The following is a 25,627-nucleotide window of genomic DNA, read 5'->3' on the forward strand; positions in this document are numbered from 1 at the left end:
ATTTATACGTGTAGAAAAATATATGTGCAAGAGGTATGGAGTGTGTAGGAGTGTGAATGTGCAGGGAAATGTATGTGCGAAAGGATTGGTGTGCGGAAGGATGGGTGTGTAATTCTTTTGGATACATAGAAAATGATTAGGTATGGACATGTACCTGGAAGTGATGTGCAGAGTGGGGAAAAGTGTGGAGTGAAAAAATGTGTAGAGAGTGGGAATATGAAAGACTTCCACTCCACTACCTTTGAGAAAAACAACCAAGTATGAAATTGAGGTAAGGATAGACAATACATAGCGGTGACATAAAAATGGATCAACAAAAGGGACCTATTACACAATATAAATACACATGGGAATGTATTGATTGAATAATTTTTTTCTCATTCAAGGAATTCTTGAATGAAAACTTTCAACGTCCATTGCTTGATATGTATTTTCTACTAACATGTAAATACAATAGTATCATCATAAACCTTGTTAGCACTAAATTATGTCCTCTACTAAGTCAACAAAACAAGGCACTAAATAATGTTGTATGCATAAGTTAACAAATTAAATGTACGAAGTTCTTGCAAGTAATTATGGATGGAAGATTGTGGAAAAAGGGTTTCTCATAAGAAATGTGTATAATCATGCACAAGACGTTGATGAAGAATTGATGATTTTGTATTTAGATCACATGGCCAAGTAGCTAGCTTATGCAAGTACGAGGATAACAAATGAAGAATGGTTTGATATCAAACATATCAATTTTCCTCAGTAATGGAAAACTAATGTGAAGTATCTAGACAACATCATCAATTCTTCAAAGTTGAAAAATTGAAAGAGAGTATTATGGAAAGAGAGTATTTGATAAATTGCGGAGGAGTTAAGAAGAAATTTTGTAATGTATTCAGAAAAATCCTTTACTATTGGATTAACATAATTAATAATTAGTGAGATGGAGGAGGTTATTTATTATGTATGCCAAAGAAAGGGACATGTATAGAGATATATAACAACATAAGAAGAAAAGCACAAATATGATTCACATTGGATGAAAGCATATAGTTGGATAAAACTTATGTGGCCTCAAGATGTATAAGAGAGATTCAAAATAATTGGTGGACTAATTTTGGGGTTTCATAACACATTATTCCAAATCAAGAGAGACCACCTTAGTAGACTAAATTAGAGGAACAATACAAGTATAATTGGAGAATATTTTATGTGTTGATGATGAATATTTTGGGACTATATCAATTAGATAGAACATTAAAAAATAAAGGATATGAATGACTTGTTGCATGTGCTAGAGGAGAAGCATAATTTTCTCTTTGTTTGGAATATGGCTAGTGTTGATGTTATAGTTGTGGTGTGATAATTATATTGAGGCACCAAGCTACCACAAAGAGGAATGCCCAAGCTCTAATGCTTGTAAGGAAGGTGGAGTTTCCATCCAATTCTTGGGTAAAAGTAGAAAAAATAGGTTGATGGAGGAAAGTCACTAAGTTAACTAGGTTTAATTTTAATATTCATGTGAACCCTAGGGATGAGGACTGATTTTCATGGTGATTTTATGTCTCTTCAAGAACAAATAGAAATAGTAGTGAAAATATAAAGGAAAGAAAGACACTGAAAATTTACACCATAAAGAACACAAGAATATAGAGAATAACCTTGAAGACATGTTAAAACCATCAAACACTCCTTATAGAACAAGTCACTGCATAATCCATGCTTGATATGAAACAATGTATCCAATATATCCAATACAATGATACTCATGTGCATTTATACTTTCTCATGAGTATTCATAGAGTATCAACATCTATTACAATGAGGGGTTGGGAAGGCAGTTCATGGATGGTGGTGCAAAATAGCAACTTTCAAATTCACATCATAAATTATGAGAAATATTTATTATAAATTGGTGTAAAGTACAAGAGTTAATACATGTGATATTACTGAGAATATATTTTCCACTCTAACAATAAGAGTGCAAAATTGATATGCAATACTATATGAGAAAAATAAATTTATTTATTTATTTAAAGTGCAATAAATAATATCATTTAAATTCACTTAAACTTTTCCCAATCGGGGTGCGAAACAGTTGGAGTTCCACTTGGGTTTGGTTGATATAACATAGCATTGATTCATTTGGGATGGTGGGTGGTATCCCCCACGCCCTCACATGCTTATTCAATGTGATAACATGAAGCATCGCAGATCAAGGCAGATGCATGACATGAAGGTTGGTAACCCTCGATGCCCACAGGTGGTGGGAGCGGAGGTGGAGATAAGACCATATGTCCAACATATAAACTTGGGTCCCCAGCTTCATAGGGAGTCTAAGATTGATGTTTACAGGTTTGCAGCGCCAGGAATGCGAGAGGTATACCTAGTTGCTGCTTGTCTCAGTTCGAGGTTGGCATATAAATTTTGGCATGTTATAATGCTATCTCTGTATCCCAGGTTGGGGGCTGCTACTTGTGATAAGCCTCATGTCCGGAGGGGAAAGGAAACTTTGGTTAAATTAGCAGTTTTTGTGACTGGAAATATTTGCCTTCTTGACTATGTAATGTCGATTTCTATATTTTATGGCAATATCCTTTCTTGCATGGGCATGTTTACTGGCTTCCAATTTTTTCTCATGATGTTTCCTCTACATGTTGATAATTGGGTTCCTCGTTTTAAGCTTTAATTGTCTAGGCAAGCCTTTTGGAGAGTAAGGGTTCTGGTAAATGAACAGGGTCGAGTCGACGGACTCAGGGCTTAGGGCTCAGGGGTGCATGGGGGCCACCATTTTTATTCTAGTGGTACCTCCCACTCCCAGAGGGTTACTATTTAGATATGCTTGATGGTTCGGGTGGTGGAATTTTGAAGGGACACAATGCTGTTCGATGCTTCATTTGTTTTTCTGGTCACACATTAAATTAATGCTTGTCTTTCGGGTGGTTCTTTGTATAAATCATATTCCAAGTCCGCCTAAGCTATATCCACTTTTGGCCTCTGTATAGTGGGCTGGTTTATGAGGGCGGGGAGGAGGGAGAAGGGTGAAGAAAGGGGGCCCGACCTTGGCACATATGGTGATGTCTCAACCTCATGGTGGAGCCTTAGGCTAAGGCGGAAGGGGCCACAGACACCAAGAAGGCAAAGGAAAAGAAGTTGGTTCATCTTTCGGTGGGACTACATAATAGAGGACTGAGTGGCAGAGGACTGCGTGACAGAGTACTGCGCGACAAAGGACTACGCGACATAGGATTGTGCGGCAGAGGACCGTGCAGAAGATGACTGCGTGACAGAGGACTATGTGATAGAGGGGTCAGAAAATGAACTCTAAGATTCTTCAGGTCACAGTTCATGCATACTGCGAAGGGACCCCGACGCAGGTGAAACGATTGATCGCGACCTTGGAAGTAGAGTTGAATTCTAAAGCGGAGCTTGAACCGCCAGCTAAAGATTGGGGGGAGCTAATCACATATATTGGGTACACTCGCGAATGTCTCACCCAGTTTAGACAGTCCATCCATCTCTATTGGTTAATGAAATGCATAGTGGCCAAAGTAATGACTGCGACCACCAACACAAAAAAACAAAGTGAGGTCGAGTTAAGCCTTTGAGACATTCAAAAAGAGATCCAACTTATTCAATTTCAGATGCAAAATCAAAACGCTTGCTTGGGACGCATTGAACAACATAGCTCATGTCTACGTAATTTGAATTACCAGGATCAAGTGCTAAAGATCCTGCGAATCGTCGGATGATTAGTTGGTCGAAGTTATGCCTGCTAATTTTGACTTAATTTTGGTTGTATATGTTAGGTAGCATTTATGTTTTCAGTGTTATGCTGACTAGTTGGTTTTCAAACTATCAACCTTATAAGGCTTGGTTAAATAGACTCAAACTATTTATGTTTTGGATGGATTATAATGCGATTCAGTGGCCAATAGACATGGTTTCCCATTGGGTAGGTTGAGGAAACCAAACGAATTATATATTTTTAACTTGCCTGTTTATAGATGAATGAATGAAAGGTATTACTAAGCTTACAAAAAAAAATCACTTAAACTTGAGGAGAAAAAACCTTTAACTAATAAGACAAAAACCTTTATAAGTGCAAAAATACTACATCAAGCTCCATAATCAGGAGCTAATTCACAAAATTTACCAAAGCCTTGTACACTTTTTTGTTGTTGTTGGTAAATTTCAATACTTTGTATTAATCATAGAAACAAAGATACATGGATAAAATGTTGTGGGCCAAGGGAATTCCAACAAAGGAACTCCACCTCTTCCTTAGATACCCAAAAATAGCTAAAAACATACTAACTTTTACACAATCACTGCCTAGTTGAGCTTACAAGTTATCCACCAGATCAACACATATAGACCAAAAGACATGGCATACCCACATCAACAAATGAGTGACCAAAAACAACTTTCATAAATAACAAAGTAGGAGATGCATTTCATCTTAGAACCATAAAAAAACATCAACTTGATGGGACCAAAAAACACATCATACCAAACATTCGAGCCATGACACCATCTGTTGCCGCAATCACATTGGATAGATGTCCATCCTGGGCTGAAAAGAAACACAAAAACCACCACTTGGGAAGTCATCCTCCATTAACTAGCCACAATCTTTCAACCTTAGCCCTCATCAGACGAGGAGACTATCACCAGAGCCTGAACACTAGAGCTGGGTGGCTCGCCATGGTCACCACCTTCCAACTCACATGATACATGAATTTCAACATACCCAAGAGGGTATTCAATTCCATTGACCATAAAATGCAAGTTCCTTAACATTCTATTAACATCATCTAGTGATGCAAATAGATTGTATTTCTCCACCTATTTTTCTTTGAGAACTAAGTCCAACATTGTCTTAATTTGCCAATGAAGGGCCACTAAATTTAAAAATCATTTTTTCCCGCCTCTTGTGTGAACCCATCCTCTAAAATATCCAAGAATTTCTGAGTTAGACATTGATTTCTTTTTTTCTCCTACCTTCACCTCCATTTCTCTTATTTCCAGATGCACATTAGGAGGAATGGGTTGAAGTAGGAAACCACTAATTCATTGGAAAACAAACTCATGCCCCTCAGACCAAACAGAGAAGCACTTCCTCCACCCATTTTGCTTCTTTGATGTTGCCTTGGAGGCATGTCGAAATCAGAGAGGGGTTGATTGAGATCTTTATAGGGATTTCCCCTACTTGTAAAAGTACAAACATACCTAACTTTATCTTCTACCAGGTTAGGACACCAACACACGAAGTTGTCACAATAGCCCAAAATTAAATGAATGTACTTGGAGAGAAGACTTCCAACACAAATAGGAGGTGGCACAAAATCTAAGTTATGCTTAATCCCCTCCACCATTTGACCCATGCAACACCCCTTTTTGGACCCGAACTAACCACATACCTAGATCGAAAGGACAACACTACAACTACTAGACTCAAACTCAATACCTAAGTAATCTAGCACAACTTTCCACTAGAGACCACCCACACCAAATACCCATGATGTCGCGTAGAAGCATCTAACTGCATAAACACCCTTAGCACCACACAAAAAGAGCCGATAAATAAAACCCTAGGCCCTAGACCAAGCGAATAAAATACTTTCAATACTGGAGCTAAAAATAAATTGGGGTAGAGGCTGATGCACCCAAGACAACAATAAGGCCCAAAGGAGACAAAAAGAAACCAAAACCTAGAGGGCTAGAGCCAAAACACATAAATAGAACTTATAATCCCAGTAAGCCAGACCGCCAGGAGGTGCTCGCCACTCCATCAACTAGCACAAGGCCTACGTCTAGAACACCGCCTTCCAAAAACACATGAGGGAAGGACTGAGAAACTCCCTTCCCCATAGGAAAATCCCTCATAGAAAACATAGTAGGAGATCCCCCCGTAAACCAAATATCCAACAATATGCAAGACAAGGCTAAGGAAGAAACCTTGACACTAACACATTCCTTGACACTACACACCATCAAACAAAGCCACCTCCAACAAATAAACTTGTTCATGCATGTGAGGAGGACATCGTGTACTCCTGAAATAAATGAGCGTGTGTTCCCTAGGGTGGTGGTCACATAAACCCACGCCTTGTCCAATTTGCATTGACACCCCGATCACGGGTGCAAAATTTCAAACTAACAAAAAAACTTTATCATTCAAATTTACTTAATTTGCGGGAAAAAACATTTAACTATTAAGACAATAAAGCTTCATAAGTGCCAAAAGGCTACATCAAGCTCCACAATCAAGAAGCTAATTCACAAATTTTAACAAAGCCTTGCAAAAATTCAAACATCTAACGAAAAATTTTATCATTTAAATTTATTTAAACTTAGGGATAAACACATTTAACTAATAAGACAAAAAAGCTTCATAAGTGCAAAAAGACTACATCAGGCTCCACAATGAACAAGTTAATTCCCTAACTTTAACAAAGCCTTGCAAAAATTCAAATATGTGAAAGGGAATTAAACTATCTTAAAGGGTGTCCAAGTTCAATCAAATTATCTTAAAGGGTGTCCAAATTCAATCAAATTTTACACATTTGACACAATTATGATAATAACATCCCACTAGTAAGCAATGGTTTTTTCCATTCAAATTAACCTCCAACTATACATAACCCATTTATGAAAATTAAGAACCAACACATCAACAACATATCTGCACCATGTGGGACATAAACATTATTTATTTTCATGTTGTTGTTATCGCCCAAAATATTTAAGGTCGGTTCTCAATATTTGAGATGTTCCACAAAAAATTAATCCTGGACCTCAACACAATTTGCTTAATGGCATTTTGTTTATCCATTTCAATGACATGCCTTTAGCACTTAAAATATATAATTGAAAATCCGGCCATGGATCACAGATGGTTGTAGCCACACTATTATTATTATTATCCAATTTTAAGGTCACAAATAAGCCAGAAACCACATTGGTGTATGAGACGCCCTTGTTTGTAGGACAAAGGACCCACCTCCACGCAATGATTTGAATGCCAAGTCTACGAAGGCATACACACTCTACCCTCCTCTAGTTTCCCTCTGGTTTTGAACCTGTGACCTCTTAGGAGGAAACATGCTCTTAACCAATAGGCCCACTATGAAAGCAAATGAATTTTAATGACACGATTTCATCGTTTAAATAAAAAATTGAGATCCTCGAACTAGTAATCGATGCCTGCAACGACGTTTAAAAATAAATATATTTAAAATATCGATAATGGATTTGAAACACTGATAATGGATACAGATCGGCTGGGTCTCTAAAATTAATAATTGAATAAATTACATAAACTATTCATAAAAGGGCGAAATTCATGGAAAACATGATGATGAAGGGCTACCTCAGGAACTTGATATTTAGATATTTATTATATTTAATAAATGTTTATAATATATAAGATGTAAAGTACAATAATCAATTCATTTCCTAACTTATAAAAGAACCTTTTTAATATATAACAAAAATAAAAGTATTTAATCAAATACAATTTTAAAATAAAAGGTATAATATACGAACTAATATTTGTAAATAAAATTATTATCTAAATTTTATATCAATATTATAAAATAAAATTAAATATTGTTATCATTTCTTATGGACAAGCTATTATAGAACTTGATTACAAGCCATGGAATTAATAGTAAAAGATGTTCATAGAATTTCTCAATGAAACCCATGAGTGCTCACTTTTGTGACCATTATATTTTATGAGCTCCTCTATTGCTATGGAACTTTGAATTTAAAATAAGACAAAATTAATATCCATATGCTATGAATTTGGGCTTCTTTTGGTAATTTATGATTCTTCTATATAGGCCACACTACTATCTAGGCTTTGATAATGCTTCTACTTAAAGGCATCAAACCTTTTATGCACAAGAGGAACAAATCTTCATCTCTAGTAATGGATGTTGAGATACAAAATCCTAGGCATGAATGAAAACAAGAAGTTTCATGATTTTTTTAAAGCAATTATCACCTATTTGAAAGATGGTGTGGCTCTTATTTTTCCAAGTTCTACTCCAATATTTTTCTCCAAACAAAGCTCAGTCTATTGGACTTTCCACCATACCATATCAATGCATAATTTTCTCCTTGTGGAACCCCTAAGTTGCAAAGGCTATATGAAAAATTGTACAATAAAAAAATGTGTGAAGGGCATGAAGGCCTCCTTCACCAATTGTGCAACTATTAAAGAGCTAACATGGAATATGAAGGCCTCCTTCACTAATTGTGCAACTATTAAAGAGTTAATGTGGAATCCCCACCATAACAAGGACAAGTGCATGACCAGGGCTTAGCACATTCTAAACCTCTCTCAACCATGTCTCCATGTAAATTTATGCATTTTCTCAACCGATTAGTACTAAGGTGTCTTTTGTGACCAACCCTCATCTTAGTTTATTATGATCTATAGTGTCAGTGACCCATGCATAATTTCCTATATTTTAATTATATATTAAGTCTATTACTTATTTTCTTTCCAACTACTTTGCCCTCATTTTAGTGCCCCATTTTAAAACTACTTTTCCCTCCTTTATTTAAAATGACATGTGTGTATGCACATAATGATACCCTTAATTAAATAAAAGCATCTAGATAAAAGTGAATCTTTCACTGAATTTTAATGTTTCTATTACATAATCGTTTTAGTTTTATTTACTGTCTACGTTTGTACACTAAAGCCAAGCCTATTTTTACTCATAAATATTTTTCTATTTAAATTAGTGCATTGTATAAATGATATTTTCCATGTAAATGAATGCACTTTTTTTCCCATGTAACAAAGCATCCTAGCCTCTAGCCCCTAGGCAAGGGTAAGATATTCTTTAGGGCTCAAGGTTGTATAATAACCAGACTTGAAACCATTACAATAATATAGTTAATATGAGCTCTTTATGTCATTTGCGAGAATTGAATTTGGGTAGGGAGGATAACAATAATTCCTCCTAACCAGCCGAGATAAACCCAATTAACAATTAAATGAATGCAATTCTAAGACATGCACATGATGTATATATTTATTTTATGATGAGGAATCCTAGTGAATACCAAGTGTGAGGTTGTGGTCAATCTAGCCCTTTTATATAGGTTTACAGTAGTGGGGAACTAATGTTCTACAGATGAGATTAACAGGGAAAATTTTAGTGGCGAAATTTTCCTAAATGGCTATTTTTTAGACATTTTTTGAAAACAAATATTCACCAATTTGATTAAAAATTCACCTATTTTTTACATATATATTGTTAAATAGATGACATTTTCCAAAAAATTACCAATTTTAATAGTAAATTACATGTTTTTTCATTGAATATTCACCAATTTTCTATTTGTATGACATTTCAAATTAGAATAGCCACTTATAATACTACAAATAGGCATACCATTTGAATCCTTAAAAAATAACTTGGAGACTAAGTTAACTCCATACCCTTATACATTAGTGGGAGCCTTGTAGTCCATTGAGACATAAAGACTTTTCTCCCTTATTTCATACCCCTTAATTTATCCTTGGAGATGATGTCCCTAACCTTAGCTCATGGCATTATGCAACATCTTGGGTGAGGATTTGTTTGCGCCTAAGATGTCCTACATGGAGGGAGTTTATATTAGGTGGGAATAACCTAAACCTCTCTCTATGGTGAGCATGTCTCCTTCAAAAAGTCTTTGTCAATATGTAGGCTATGCTAGCAACACCAAACTTGTCCTTACAAACATTAGGAATCTAGATTAAATAATATCATTCGAATAGTCAAGCAATCCATAGTCATATGTTTACATCATAGCATATAAGATGAAATATCTAGTTTCTTGACCCCGACTTGGGTATAAGTATCTTGTCTCACTCTCAAAGTACATATGCTTATGATTCTTACTTATCACATTCAATGAATCATCAATAACATCATAAGATGCAACAATTAAGAGAGACATGTTATATATAATCATCATCATGCCAAATAAAAAAATAAGCATAGAGTAATAACATTCATTACCATCCTAGTAAATATGAGTGTGTTCACTAGTCATATATAATCAACACATCATATCATACCAAAAAGCATTTAAGTTTATACATCAAACATTATTGGGACATCCATACATTTGGAACACCACCATATAAGTGGCAATAAGTCTACTTAAAAGATGGAATATTACATTTCCATATCCACATTTTGGGGATGGACCTAAATCTACACATAGAGTTTGGTACATATTAAGAACAAAGCATATTCATCTATTGTTTTCCAATTTAGATAAAGAATTTCATTTCTAATAAGTAGCTATCATTAGAGGAAATTTCAGCGTAAAAGTGTCCATGAAATTTTCATGTACATAATATTCAAACCAATCAAATTCCTTTAAATTTAAAAAGAGATGCATATAAATATTTTGGAGGGAAAATAAAAAAACAAAATTACTCTTTTTAATTGTATTTTTGGCTTATCTCCTTATAGGTTTACTTAAATTTCAAGTGTAAACACTCGTTGTATGCGGAATTAAATTTCACATCCAACAAGTACCCATTATGCATACTTCTGAGAATACTCACATTGATAAAAATTGAAGATACATTAAAAAGCGTGTTTCAACATGTTTTTTTAATGTATCTTCAATTTTTATCAATGTGAGTCTTCTCAGAAGTATGCATAATGGGTACAAGTTGGATGCAAAATTATTTAATTTTGCATCCAATGAGTGTCTACACTTATTTGAGTAAACATATAAGGAGATAAGCCAAAAATACAATAAAAACATAGTTTTCTTCTTTTCCCTCAAAAATTCATAACTCTTATTTTATTATTTTAACTATTATTTTATTATTTTCCTTTAGGAGACCACTTTTAGGCTGAAATTTCCTCTAATGGTTGCATTAAACTCAATTTCCTTTCGAAGATGATCCCTTAGTAAGGCGAGTTTCAAGTGAATGCTATAGGGGAGGAGTTGGCAATAGAACCCATAGTCCCATTCTTAGGATAAGATGGAAAACTTCTATTATTGAAAAGATTGTTTGACAATTTCTTGTTTAGCACATTGGGGGCATTTTTTTTCAAGGCACACCAAGTATTTAATTTTCTCCTATGTATGATCCCTCCTAGAAACAAATAACAAGGAGAAAATGACTTCATATTCTTTGAAAATGATTTACTTATTGACTTAAGTTTGCAAAACTAGGTTTCTATTCATATTTTAGTCTCGAGAGCTTATGAATCCTAACATCCAAGATAGAGTTTGTAATTAAACTTCTATAATCATAAGATATAAATTTTTTCTAAATCTCTTGGTTTAATTCCATATGTAGTCTTTCTAATGGGTTGTTAGGGCTTATAGGCCAAGCTTCAAGAGAATATTATCAAGGATAAGGATTTGAACACATTCCAAAATTAGTGTGTCAATTGGTAGAACTCAACCTCCAACTTTCCCAAGCCTTATAATCTATGGTTCAAAGAGAAAAAAATTGGTTATGAATTTCTAATTTCCTCTCTTGTATAATGGATTGGTTGAGGATTAAGAAGTCTTGTAACACCATTGGAAGCCATGATCTAGGAAAACGTTTCTTAAGACGTAGATCATACATGAAGGTGTCAATTTTGTAGACCTATTTGTTTTTTATAGCTTCACACTCCTCTAAAATAACTTTTTCCATGAAGGTTATCAACTTGAGAAGAAGTGATAAGTAGTGTTTAAAAATTCAAGTTACTCTAATTGTTTTTGCCAATGGGTCACCTCTAGAAACATAGTTAAAAAGGAGGATTTTCAAGGCTTTTGACCCTTCTATAAATTTGATGATACACTTTATGCACAAGATATGAGTTTTTGTACACATCCTAATGATGCCCTCCTACCCAATTTTTGGGTAGGTAATAGACGTGCTAAGGAACTTTATAGAATATTTTATGACCTTGAGAATTTCCCAAATAAAATACCTAAGGAGTTCCTCAAGCCTTTGATAAGTCAGTGTAGACAAGACTTGAATTGAACACTAATATACATGCATGATATCCAATGTCTTAGTACGTATATGGAATTTATTTGTTAGATATATGGGCATGGTAATCCACTTATTAGTTTCTTTATATAAGTTGGAGAAACACCTCCCATTTATCCTTAGGAGATGCCTAAAATGCAAAATGGACATAATATTTGAACTTCAATTAATGGCATGGAATGTTGTGGACACACTTAAATTATCAAACTATGTGCATAAGCCTTGAAGTTATATGCACTATATATGCAACCACTAGGTATTTTCTTACTAAGGCATATTTTATTACTCTATGACTAATGTGCAACTACTTATGCATTTAAACTGACTAATTTATCAAGAATAAAGCCAACATAACATTGTATTGCATGTTGGTTGATGACAACAACAACAACAACAATAATAATAATTATAAGAATAAGGTCACAAACTGACTACACACCAAATTTGATGTATGAGCATATGAGCTTCACTTAGTGAAATTGTGACATAGCATGTTTGTTCATGAGATATTAAAGAATACCCCTAGTTGGGTATTCTTTCACATATGATTTTCACCTTCCAGTTGGGGTTTTTTCACATATGATTTTCTTATGGTAAATCTTACATTTATTTGTGGATGGTGTGTGTGTGTGTGTATTTTCATTCTTTAATTCTTGGATTTAAGATATTTCATACATTTAAGTAGAAAATTAGTAATTAAATAATTTGAAATCCAAAGGAAATTAACCTTCACAGTAGAGATTTCAATACTTTCATTATATATGTTGTGGTGAACTATTCAAGTGGAATATCCATGGTAGATTAAAGATCATGTTCATATCTAAGTAGTTTTCTTTGGGGTATTTTGTGGGAAACTGCAGAGATTGAGGAATTAGTTTAAGAAGAAGGTTGTTGAACCCTAGCCATGGACGATGAGTCTATTCAAGAGATATTTGTGAGTTTGGAAGCACAAGTTAACAACATCAATCACAATATGCACCTCATCATGACAACTATATTAAGCAAGCTTGGGTCTTTCAAAGATTTCAAAGATGTTGGAAGAACTAAGAGGGGGGTGAATTAATATTTTAGAAATTGTTAGAAATTTATACTTTAATTTATTTAGCAATCAATCATAGGAGAAAAATCATAAAACAAACAATCGTATAATAAAAGCAAGCATAGATGACACAAAGATTTTTAAGGTGGAAAACTAAAAAAGGATAAAACCACCATTCTTCTTCTTCTCTTCTTAAATATTTCTTCACATCTATTCATTGGAACCTACCAATAGGAAACACCCACTCCCTTGCAATGTTTCGTTGGCACGGTCCACCAATAGGAAGCACCCACTCCCTTCACTATTTCACTGGAACTCACCAGCAAAAAGCACCCACTCCCTTCACTATTTCACTAGCACTGACTAGCAAGAAGCATCCACTCCCTTCATTGTTTTGTTGGCACCCACATGTACAAAGCACCTCATCCCTCAGATTAGTTTGCTAGCACCAAACAGATGGAGGCATTGACCCCCAAAATCATGTGGACCTCCATTTCATCCATTTTCAAACTAGATCCACTCCCTTTAGTAAAAAATTAAAAATTAATATAAAACTCTTTAGCAAATTTCTTCATTGATCAACAACTCTGTTGTTAGCAACACATCATTAGTAAACATTCTTTTGTCATTGACATGTATACATTCCTTTAACACAAACCCTAACCAAAACCTCACTATCAAGCAACAACTTTATTACATCATCATTGTCAAACCTCTATCATCAACAACCTATTATCATTCATCATCATACTCTGCAAAACTTATATATATCAACAGTGTATTGTAGTAACCACATCAACCTTTCATTCATATCCTTCATCAGCAAGCAAATTTTTACACTAGCAAAGAATCTTGCAATACTTGATAGTAGCAATCCAACCCTGTCATTAAAACATCTCTATAACACTAACATTGTCATTCAACCAACAACTCTGGTTTCCTCACAATACTAAGTTATGAACTCAATAGTGCATTGACTCTAAATATTAGTATTCAATATAAAACCTTGGACAATAAATAACTCATTAAGAAAAGTAACACAAACCCTAGATTCCTTGGTCTTTTGGGCAATATATCACCAATCAAAATTTAGCAGCAAAAACTCTAAACACATCCTCAAGCAACCCTGTCAAACTAATTACAACCCTCAAATCAGTCAACAACAACTTAAATAAAATACTCTAATTTATTTATGAATGTGGTAGTAGAGAAGCTCGACAATCTTGTAGCAGTAGTAAAAATCCAAGCAAGAGACTATATGGATATCATACTTAGCAACATAATTATTATCATCATCATAACCCATCAACATCAATCATCATAGCATATATCTACAAAGCAAGCCTTGGACAAATATCTCCAATAACAACTTCAACTTCAACATTTTCAAAACCCTAAGACATTCTGTAATCGTTCTTGTCACAAAAGCCCTATCATCTTTAACAACATATAAACATTGATACATTTACATAAGAAAACATACCATTATAGTCTTTAATAACATAATAACATTAACTTCACTATTCAAATATTTTTCCAAACAAAAACTACATCTACATCTATCCTTGTCATGTCATGTTTTACTTATACAACATCAAACAATTTCTTAGACAAGATTATCTCTAACATGCTTTAACTACTACAACACCAACCAAACTAGGCCAAACGAAATTAGGATTGTATACACTCTACCATACAAGCATGACCATTTATAACTCTATCATAATGGTTATCGCACTTTAACAACGTACAAACTTTGCTCAAACTAGGTTTCGGTCAAGTAACACCAAATATAACAATCTTGTGCTGTACCATCGACCACATCAACCCAGTCCTATTGACTCTCCGTGGCTAGACAAAATATTTTACAACATAAAACTTTTTAACAAACTGTCACTTCTGCATTCTGACTTTAGTTCAGTCAATTTTACTTTTAAAACCTATAACTAAGATACAAGACATTGCACCATGTGAAACGTAGACATAAAATATAATGAGATGTTAGTGGGTGTCATGTGCTATTTTTCACGTTTTTGTTATAGCCCAACAGGTTTAAAGTCGGTTCTCAATATTTTAAATCTTCGACAGAAAATGAATCCCGGACCTCAACACAATTTACTCATTAGCCTTTGTTTATCCATTTCAGGAAAATGACTTTATTTGAAATCCGGTCATGGATCACGGATATTTTAAAAGCTGAAATCCTGTCATGGATCACGGATGACTGTAGCGACGCTATGAAAGTAAATGAATTTAATGAAATTATTTCATCGTTTAAATAAAAAATTGAGAGCCTCCAAATGGTAATGGATGCCTGCAACAACGTTTGAAAAGAAATGTATTTGAAAATATTTATAATGGATCTGAAATACTAATAATGGATACGGATCGGCGGAATCTTTGCCATTTATATTTGAATAATTTATATAAATTATTTTTAAATGGTGGAATGGAATCAAAATATGGATGAAATAAAACTGCATATAAATGTAAAAATTGAATATTTACTTTAATCTAAGTGTCACAAATAGCAAGGCGCTAAAGAATTTTGTTATGTAGAAGTTTGATAAACTGGTGGTATGGGAAAAGAACTAGGTAAAAAGAAAAAGTACTAAATTGAAGAATTCAACACTACGTGTGATCTATAATAAAAAATAAAAATTGAAGAATTCAACACTACGTGTGATCTATAATAAAAAATAAAAAGAGTTTATTAGAGCTAGCATTTGGTGGAGGGCAAATGTTCTTATTCCTCAATTAAGAACCAACTCGCATCAACTTCAGTGTGAAACAGGACAGTGGAAAATGCTTAAAGAAACTTGGGAAGAACGGGTGTGTACATTTTGAATATCGTGGAATTGGAAAAACATTTGATTTTGGAATGTGATACATTCAAAGACATGAGAGAAAGTTATGAGAATATGCTAGCATCGGTTTCTTGGCATTATCTTTTCAGCAAGAGAATTGTTGGAAAGTTAAGCCAGCTCATCATCCATTTGAATAAGAAAAAGATTAGAGAATTGTTGGAAAGTTGAGCCAGTTCATCATCCATTTGAATAAGAAAAAGATTAGAGAATTGTTGGAAAGTTGAGCCAGCTCATCATCCATTTAAACAAGAAAAAAATTGAATAACAAAAAAACAAAAAATTAATAATCTAATAAACTATTCATATAGTATGGTTAATCTCGTTAAAATATCATTTCATTTATATTGGTTAATCTAATAAACTATTCATATAGTATGGTTAATCTCGTTAAAATATCATTTCATTTATATTGGTTATCTGCGAAATCCATAGCAATATGTGATTCTAACCTAAATGTAAATTGAACATAAAGAAAATAAATAGTTTAAAGCTGGCACCTTAAACTGATTCTCAAGTTGGACTTAAAAAATGAATAGTAGAGCAGGCAACGCCACTTTTAAACAATGAAACTCTTCCTCATTTTTCATGCAGAATGGTTCTGATTTTTTCCTCTGAAAAGAATATAAGAGAGCAAGCCACCAGGGCTTGGGGCCCAAAGCATCAGATCTTGTATTCTGTGAGGAATAATGGCACAAGTGGAGGTTAAGGACATCGATGATCTGCCCAGGTGCCCTGCGAATCACATGGCGCTGACGCCGCTCTGGTTCATCCATCGGGCAGCTCTCGTTTACCCGAAACGCAAATCTGTCATCCACGGCGCCCAGCAGTATACGTGGGATCAGACGTACGAGAGATACAGGCGCCTCGCATCCGCCCTGGTCAAACACTACATCGGTCCCGGTACCACGGTAAGCGTTTCTGTATTCGCTTAGCTTAGTGTATGTATTTCAATCTAGAGGTCTGAAGTTTTAATTGGCAGGTCGCGGTGCTGGCGCCTAATGTGCCGGCCGCCTACGAGGCCCATTTCGGCGTCCCCATGGCGGGGGCCGTGCTGAATTGCATCAACGTCCGGCTAAACGCCCGGACGATCGCCTCCCTGCTCGAACATTCCCGGGCCGCCGCCGTGCTGGTCGATCAGGAGTTCTCTTGGCTCTTGCACGAGGCGCTGAAGCTGATGGCGGAGAAGCAGGGAACGGGATTCGAACCTCCGTTTCTAGTCGTCATCGGTGACGAGACCTGCGAGGAGGGGAATTTGAAGCGGGCCCTACGGAGTGGTGCCGTGGATTATGAGAACTTCTTGCAGACAGGAGATTCAGGGTTCGAGTGGCAGCCGCCAAACGATGAGTGGCAGAGCATCGCGTTGGGGTATACTTCGGGCACCACGTCGAGTCCGAAGGGCGTGGTCATGAGCCACCGGGGGGCGTATGTTGCGTCCCTCGGCTCTGCTTTGTCCTGGGGAATGGCTGATGGTTGTGTTTATCTATGGACTCTGCCCATGTTCCACTGCAACGGGTGGTGTTATACCTGGGCCATCGCAGCGTTCTGCGGCACCAACATCTGCTTGCGTCAGGTAATAGAAATTAAAACTGTAAAACCGTTTTCCACTGGTTAGCCGATATCTGATCTCGGTTTTTTGTTTTTTTTGGTTCGGAAGGTTACTGCCCAGGGGATCTTCACCTCCATAGCCGAGCACAAGGTGACCCATTTCTGCGCGGCCCCAGTGGTTCTGAACACAATATTGAACTCCGAGACCAAGGATCGAGTCTCCATCCCGCGCGGCGTTAACGTGATGACCGCCGGTTCGGCGCCTCCGGCTTCTGTGCTGGCGAAGATGGAAGAGCAGGGCTTCCACGTTACGCACACATACGGCCTCAGCGAGTCCAACGGGCCGTCAGTCATGTGCGCGTGGAAGGAGGAGTGGGACTCGCTCCCACCGCCGGATCGAGCGAGGCTGAAGGCCCGGCAGGGTGTGCGTTATGTCTCCCTGGAAGGGCTGGATGTGGTGAATCCGGAGAGCATGGTACCGGTCCCGGCGGACGGGAGCACTGTCGGGGAGGTTGTGATGCGGGGCAACATGATGATGAAGGGCTACCTCAGGGACCCAGAGGCCAACCGGGAGAGCTTCCGCGGCGGGTGGTTTCACTCCGGCGACGTGGCGGTCAAGCACCCAGACGGTTATATCGAAATCAAGGACCGGTTGAAGGACATTATTATTTCCGGCGGGGAAAATATCAGCAGCCTCGAAGTGGAGACTGTGCTGTATACTCATCCTAGGGTCCTGGAAGCCTCAGTTGTCGCAAGGCCCGACGAACGTTGGGGTGAGTCTCCGTGTGCCTTCGTAACCCTAAAGGGGTCTGCTGATCGCAATGGGGATGAAAGTCGTGTGGGGCAAGATATAATGAATTATTGTCGGTCTGCGCTCCCCCATTACATGGGACCCAAGTCGGTGGTGTTCGGTCCTTTGCCCAAAACCGCCACGGGCAAAATCCAAAAGCATATTCTTAGGTCCAGGGCCAAGGAGTTGGGCGCCCTACCAAAGAGTAGAATGTAATTGTTCGCTAAATAGTGGAGTTTACCACATTTAACCTACTCGTGATATGAAATGTCTCCAACTAAGTTTGCTGGAACATTGCATCGTTATCCATATTCAACATAAAAACATACATGAATTTAGTCTTTTATTTACAACTAGATATTAATAGAAATAATAGATAGATAGCCTATAATAGATAGCCTTCGCTACCCTATTCATATTGATACTACTGCACATTTATTAATAAATTGTCATACAAATTCGAAAGAAAGTTCATATACTCAGTGTGTTTATCCATATTCAACATGAAAACATTCATGCATCTAGTCTTTTATTTACAACTGAAATTAATAGAAATAATAGATAGCCTTCACTACCATATTCATATTGATATTATCAATATGCGTAGTATAGATAGCCTTCACTACCATATTCATATTGATAGTATCAATATTCGTAGTATTTATATTTATAACGTATCAAACATATTTATATCTTATAGTGTAATTATGTAAACATAGTAATTTATGATTTATGGGATGTAAAGTAAATCGCTTGGCTAATGGGAAAGCTAAGGACATTGGAGGTTATTAGGTGGAAATCTTAAAAATTGGAAGTCCTGTCCTCATCCCCCACATTCACAATCTTTTCAATCAAGCAATCAAGCAAAGGTTCCCTAAACCATGGACTCAAAGCCTCATTATCCTAAAGTGGGGATACAAATAACCCCTCTAATTATCGAACAATTATGATCAACCCTCTCCTAGCTAAGTTATATGGTATTATTTTGGAAAGGAAGTTGAGCATATGGCTTGAAAGTGAAGGTAAGTGGGCTAAAGGCCAAGCGGATTTTAAAAAGCAACACTCAACAACAAACCACCTCGTTACGCTTAAGATCATTGTGGAGGAATGCCATAATGATAAATCCAATCTCTTTTGTTGCTTTGTGGACTTTAGAAAGACTTTCGATACAGTTCCTAGAAACAACCTTTGGAACAGATTAGAAGAACTAAAGGTTCCTTTTGAGTTGAACGCTGCCGCTATAAGGTTATACGAGAATGTAATTGCCAAGTTAAAAAGCAATGAGAGGTGGTCGAAAGATATTAAGTGTAATATCGGAGTTAAACAAGGTTACCCCCTCTCCCCTACCCTATTTTGCATTTACATCGACAAGCTAGAAGGTTGTTTAGAGGAAGCAAGATGTGCTGACACGACCTTAGCTGGGATAGTCATCATCCTTCTTCTCCACGCTGACGATATTGTTCTTCTTGCAAGGTGCCCATCTGACCTTGATAAGCAACTTAAAATTATTAAGGATTTCTGCTCTACCATGGGTATGATTGTTAATACTGACAAAACAAAAGTTATGATTATCAAACCCAAGAAGGACACTTACGCTAATTTTATGTATGACAATAGTAACTTGGAGGAAGTGTCTTCCTATAAGTACCTAGGAATTGATATTCATCACAAGCTCAACTGGAACTATAGCATTGAGAAAAGGATTAATGGGGGATGGAAAGCTTATTTTGGACTTGAAAACAATTGTAAAACAACAAACCTTGTAATGTGGGATAGAAAGAAGTTCCTCTTTGAAACTTTAGTCACTCCAGTTATCTTATATGGATGAGAGGTTTGGGGTTGTAGCATCTCTAGAGAATCCTGGAGAAAGATTGAGCAAATCCAAAAGCGTTTTATAACGTATAACCTCAAAATTAAAAGCGACACACCATATCCTATTCTCCTTATAGAAGTGGGTCTTTCCCCTATTGAGAGCCTAGCTATGACTAAGCTTCTGTTGTATAAGCACAAACTCAATAACATAGGAGATCATAGACTTCCTAAGCTAGCTTTAAATTCTAGCCAAAACCACATAAGGCTCAAACGAGGTTGGTATAAAGACACCAGGGCCTGGTTAAACCATTGCGAGATCGACGAGAATGTTGCATTGCAAAACATTAATAACATTAAAAATATTGTTACTTCTAAGTTCAAAGAAAAAATGTGGTGTGAGAAAGATTTAGCAACTAAAAGAAAATTAAGATATTATAAGGAGGTCATCAACCCCACCCAAAAAGATCAAAGTATCTCTCTGTTTTAACTATCTCAAAGAAGAAAATTAATATAGTCAAGATTAGAATGAACTCTCATGAGCTCCATAGTGAAACGGGTCGTTGGGAAATTTCTAAAACACCATGGATGGAAAGGTTCTGCCATCTCTGTGAGAATACGAACATCGAGGATGAAAATCACTTCCTCTTAGAGTACCCTGTGTACAACCACATTAGATCTCAGTTTCAAAATCTTTGTTGCAATACTGACCTTTCTAGCCTTTTACGATGTCAAATTACAGTGAGCTCGGGAGGCTTCTCTCCAAGTTTTTTGAGCATAGGAATAAAATCTTAAATCAAACTAAATAATTCGTTTCTTTAGGTTCGATAGACCAAAGTTTGGTTTCAGTGGACATTAACCATCATCATCATCATCAAAATAATCCATTTATTTCTTATATTTTAAGGAAATTGTTTTTTATAAATAATATTCACATAAATTTATTTTAATTTTGTATTTATTAAGTATTTAGAGGAATCGATTATCTTAAATGCAAATATTTTTTTTGAGTGCAAAACTTGAGAGGAATCAATTATCCTAAAATGCAAACATCTTTTTGAGTGCAAAATTTAAGATAATGTTTGCACTTAAAGAGATTTGATTTGAATCTTTTAAGCTTTCGATATATCTGGAGTTAAATGGATTTATGCTAGTTTTGAACATACTAATAAAATGTTTAACTATAAGAATTTTTTAGTTTTCAATTGTTTTGTGTATTATATAGAATTATTTTTGTTATTAGTATTCTTTCTCTACACAAACACATTAAAGTGTTTTTGTTATCAATACTTTTTAAAATATTTTATGTAAACTCCCTATTAAGAACATTGAAGGAATAGCAATTCTACGCTATACTTTCAATTAGAAAAAACATATTAATAGAATAAGAACACACATTTTCTCTCTCTCATAAATATTAATATGAACTCCATATAAAAAATGAAATAAATTATACATCTTTCTCACAATGTAAAATAAAAATATAAGAAAAAAATAATTTTAATTGTTTTATTATTTTCCATATAAAGTTGATATAAAATTATGTTACTTATAATGTGCAATAAAATAACTTTTTTTTTTGTTTCAAATGTTATATGCTAATTGAATATAGAATGAATTATACATCATACAATATCAATAATATTATTTTTACATGTCATTTATCAACTGCATATTAAGTAGTGAAGGAACTACACACACATATATACTTTCAATTACTTTATTTCTTTATATAAAGTTTAATATAAAATTAAAGTATTTTATTTATAGTTTACATTAGTTTTTTTGTTTTTAATTTATTAATGTAAATATTCATTTATTATTTTTAAATGTAATATTTAATAACAACATCTTCTTCATATTAAGTTGTAAAAAGCTAAAATAAAAATATTTAATTAAATACAATCTTCGACAAAAAAGCATAATATATAATATAATATTTATAAATAAAACTATTATTAAAATCTTAAATCAATATTATAAAATAAATACATTTAAAGATAGTTATCCCATCTTTAAAAGTTTCCAAAAAAGTTTCTAAATTTCTTATAAATAGGGAGTTATAGGAATTTTTTTATGGGCCATTGACTTGATAGTAAAATATGTATATAGCATTAACTTAACCCATGAGTACTCATAATTGTGACCATGGACCATTATAGTATATGAGCTCTTTTAGAGTCAAGCGAGAGGGCGGGCAAACCAATGACAACAAGTGGCACAGAGTCAGAAGGAAACCCACAGAAAGAGTAGTCGACTACATGAGTGAAGTAATGGAAGGGTCAGGGGAACCTCATTCCGAGGAAATTGAATGAAAGATTGGACGACAGGAAGAGGAAGAGGGCAAGTGGGGGGCCGGATGGAAGTTAGGTGGGGCAGTTAGAAAAAGCAGCAAGAGCCAAAGGCAGACAGGAGAGAAGGTAGCTGCATTCAAAGGGAGAAGGAGAAAGAACGTGCAGCGGAAGGTGGTGGACGCAGGCTCGAGGATGTCGAGAGGATAACGAGCTTCGCTGCAAAGCATTGTTATGTTTCTTCGGTTTCCTTTCTTGCTTGCATCGTAGAAATGGATGTTACAGAGGAAGTCAGGGAGTGGGATGAGGGAAGGTAAGACTTAGAGCTAGTCGAGACCTGGGTTGTTCGGGATTCTAACCGAGTTGAATGGAGATTCTATGCATGGAATGCTGATGGAGGGAGGGGGCTTGGGAATTATATAGTGTATCTCTGGATAGATGGGATTCGAGGGAATGAGGCCCGATGGAATGACCATTGGGAAGTCCATAATGGAGAGTGTAGGAAGCCTACCGCTCCGATCAGGTGGTACCCGAGGCATGGAAAGGAAGAAATAATTAGTAAAGGAAGGGAGCCCAGAACCATTATGGCCAATTCAGTAAGGTTGTGGTTAGCTCGGCTCGATCTGAGCCCAAACTGGGCTGACGACTGTGGGCCTTATGGGATAACAAGGGGTAAAATTTGGGCGTGTTCACATGAGTGGAGAGAGTCTTGGACAGAAACCTCAAATGCGAACCTGAATGCTGATAAGGAAACCAAAAATTGGGACTCCAGTAGATATACAACTATTGATTTGCATGGTCCTGTTGGCTGGGGAGGGAATAAGCAGAGCGGAGAGGAATTGGGAGGTCGAAGCCTGCTAGCCCCAGAGAAGGTATGGGGGAAATAGGGGGAGAAAGAGGGAAACCCAAAGTCTTCAGACCCAAAGAGAGTGGACAAGCCCAGGGCAGAGAAAATTAAGACCATTATGTGTAAACAAAATCTGAATGATAAAGAAATTTCTTTTGTTAATGTTTTAGGTACTAAAAAAATAGGGTGCAACACCGTCTGGAGGTCCGAATCCTATATCATGCTCCAGTAAGCAAGCCTATCAGTCCAGGAGGTAACTCCTCAAATGAGATTCTATTTATTCATTTAGGCTTGATCATAGTTATATACACGAGGGAGTGACTATTGAGTTTCATCTCCCGACGACTCTCCATTTTTTATTATTATTTATTTACATTATTTAAAATTGTTCACCCAATCCCTATGATTAGGTGTCAACATTCCCCCCCTTAATCTGAATGGATGTTGGTGAGTCCAAGCATCGTTCTGAATCTTTCAAGATTTTCTCTTCCAACCTCTTTGGTGAAGATGTCTACAATCTGCTCATTAGTGGAACAATGGTGAAGATGGATTGTTTTAGCCTCAACATGATGTCGAATAAGATGATATTTTGTATTGATGTTCTTCGTTAGATCATGGAAATTTGGGTTCTTGGCCAAATTTATTGCAGAGGTATTGTCAATCATGAGTGGAGTCGAATGTACTTGTTTTACTTGCAAATCTTCCAGAATTTTCTTAAGCCACACAATTTCTTTTGTTGCCTCAGCTGCTGCCACATATTCTGCCTCTGTTGTGGAATCTGCTGGAACTGATTGTTTGCGTGATCACCAGGAGACACTCCTGATCCAAGACTCATAACATAACCAGAAGTAGATACCCCAGTTTCTTTGTCTCCAATGAAGTCTGAATCAGAGTATCCAATCAAGTTGAAGTCGCCCACCTGTGTATACTTGAGTCCAAAGTCTTGAGTTCCCTTCAAGTAATTTAGAACGCTTTTTGCAACAGACCAATGTCCCTCACAAGGCTTTTGCATAAACCTGGAGAGGATTCCAACAACAAATGAAATTTCTGGTCTGGTAGTAGTCAGGTAGTTGAGACTTCCTACAAGCTATCTATACTTTGTTGCATCCTCAAATTCTTTTCCTTCAATGGATGTGAGCTTTAAGTTTTGTTCCATTGGAGTAGTTAGAGGATTTCATTCAGCCATGCCAAACCTGTTCAACAGATCTCCAATGTGCTTCTTTTGAGAAAGGAACATGGACTTCAGATGTTGAGTTACTTCAATACCAAGATAGTAATGAATATAGCCCAAATCAATCATTTCAAAAATTTTCCTCAATTCCTTCTTTATGGATGCAATGTAGCTCTCATTTTTTCCTGTCATGAGAATATCATATACCTATACCACAAGATATACAACTATTTTGCCAACTTTCTTAACAAACAAAGTTGCATCATCAAGATCATAATGTTTGAAATTGAGTTTCAGAAGATGCTCAGTTAGTTTTTCATACCGGGCTTGCGGTGCTTGTTTGAGGCCATACAAGGATTTCACAAGTTTGCATACTTTATGTTCATGTCCTTTCACAACAAATCCTTTAGGATGGGACATAAAAACATTCTATTTTAGATCTCCATTCAAGAAAGTAGTTTTCACATCCATTTGATGGACTTTCCAACCGTTCTGAGCCGCTATGGAAAAGAGTGTCTAGATGGTAGCCCATTTTGCTATGGGGGAAAAAGTCTCCTCATAATCGACCCCTTCATTATGTGCAAAACCTTTTGCCACAAGCCCATATTTGTGCTTTTCAAGTGAGCTATTAGCTTTATAATTGTTCTTGTAGACCCACTTGCGGCCAATTGGTTTGGTTCTCAATGGAGGATCGACCAACTTCACAGTGCCATTCTTTATCAAGGCATCATACTCCTTTTGCATCGCTTCTTTCCATTCATCATGAGAAGCAAATTCTTTGAAGGAAGTTGGTTCAAAATCTGTAGACAAATTCAATTCACAATCATAAGAAACAACCATATCAACAGGTGAATCAAATACATCACCTCCATTTTTCCGGGTTGAATTTCTAGTTCCTGCCTTTCCAACCTGATCAGGATGAACACTTTCAAGTGTCTTTGTCAGCCACTTTGGGGGACCTTTCTGAGATGGTCCAGGCTGCTCAATTGATTGAGTTGGGACTGAATCAAGATTGAGTCCCAATTCTGTCAATCACATCAATCAAAGTATCATCAGTGGTTGGAGTTTCATTTGGGGGAGAGATTGCTTCAGAAAAAGATTCCACAGGTTGATCCAGTATAGGAATCCCCCCTTCAAGACGTGGAATCTGATTATCAAATTCTTGAAATGATTTTTCATTTGCGAATCTGTCCAAGCGATCAAGTTGCCGCTCAACAACATTGTCAATTTTGGATGATTCAAGAAAGAT

General features: G+C 36.1%; 1 protein-coding gene across 1 annotated transcript; it reads left to right on the forward strand.

The window, feature by feature from the left end:
• Nucleotides 1–16,505: 16,505 nt before the first annotated feature.
• Nucleotides 16,506–18,534, forward strand: LOC149177915 (acetate--CoA ligase CCL3-like). The gene is made up of 3 exons (XM_089420236.1): nt 16,506–16,833; nt 16,905–17,495; nt 17,580–18,534. Exons 1-3 carry the CDS (start codon nt 16,612–16,614, stop codon nt 18,474–18,476), a joined length of 1,710 nt encoding a protein of 569 aa, XP_089276362.1. The 5' UTR covers nt 16,506–16,611; the 3' UTR covers nt 18,477–18,534.
• Nucleotides 18,535–25,627: the final 7,093 nt, after the last annotated feature.

The sequence above is a fragment of the Pinus tabuliformis genome, chromosome 4_1 (assembly GCF_031772625.1).
Source record: "Pinus tabuliformis cultivar Carrire ecotype Pingquan chromosome 4_1, CPIR1, whole genome shotgun sequence".
In the NCBI taxonomy this organism is placed as follows: Eukaryota; Viridiplantae; Streptophyta; class Pinopsida; order Pinales; family Pinaceae; genus Pinus; species Pinus tabuliformis.

What these genes read in the sequence shown, in the direction of transcription:
- LOC149177915 (XM_089420236.1), top strand. Translation starts at nt 16,612, where the DNA reads ATGGCACAAGTGGAGGTTAAGGACATCGATGATCTGCCCAGGTGCCCT. An exon ending in ACATCGGTCCCGGTACCACG is followed by an intron (nt 16,834 to 16,904) that starts GTAAGCGTTTCT and finishes TTTAATTGGCAG; the next exon opens with GTCGCGGTGCTGGCGCCTAA. An exon ending in CCAACATCTGCTTGCGTCAG is followed by an intron (nt 17,496 to 17,579) that starts GTAATAGAAATT and finishes TTGGTTCGGAAG; the next exon opens with GTTACTGCCCAGGGGATCTT.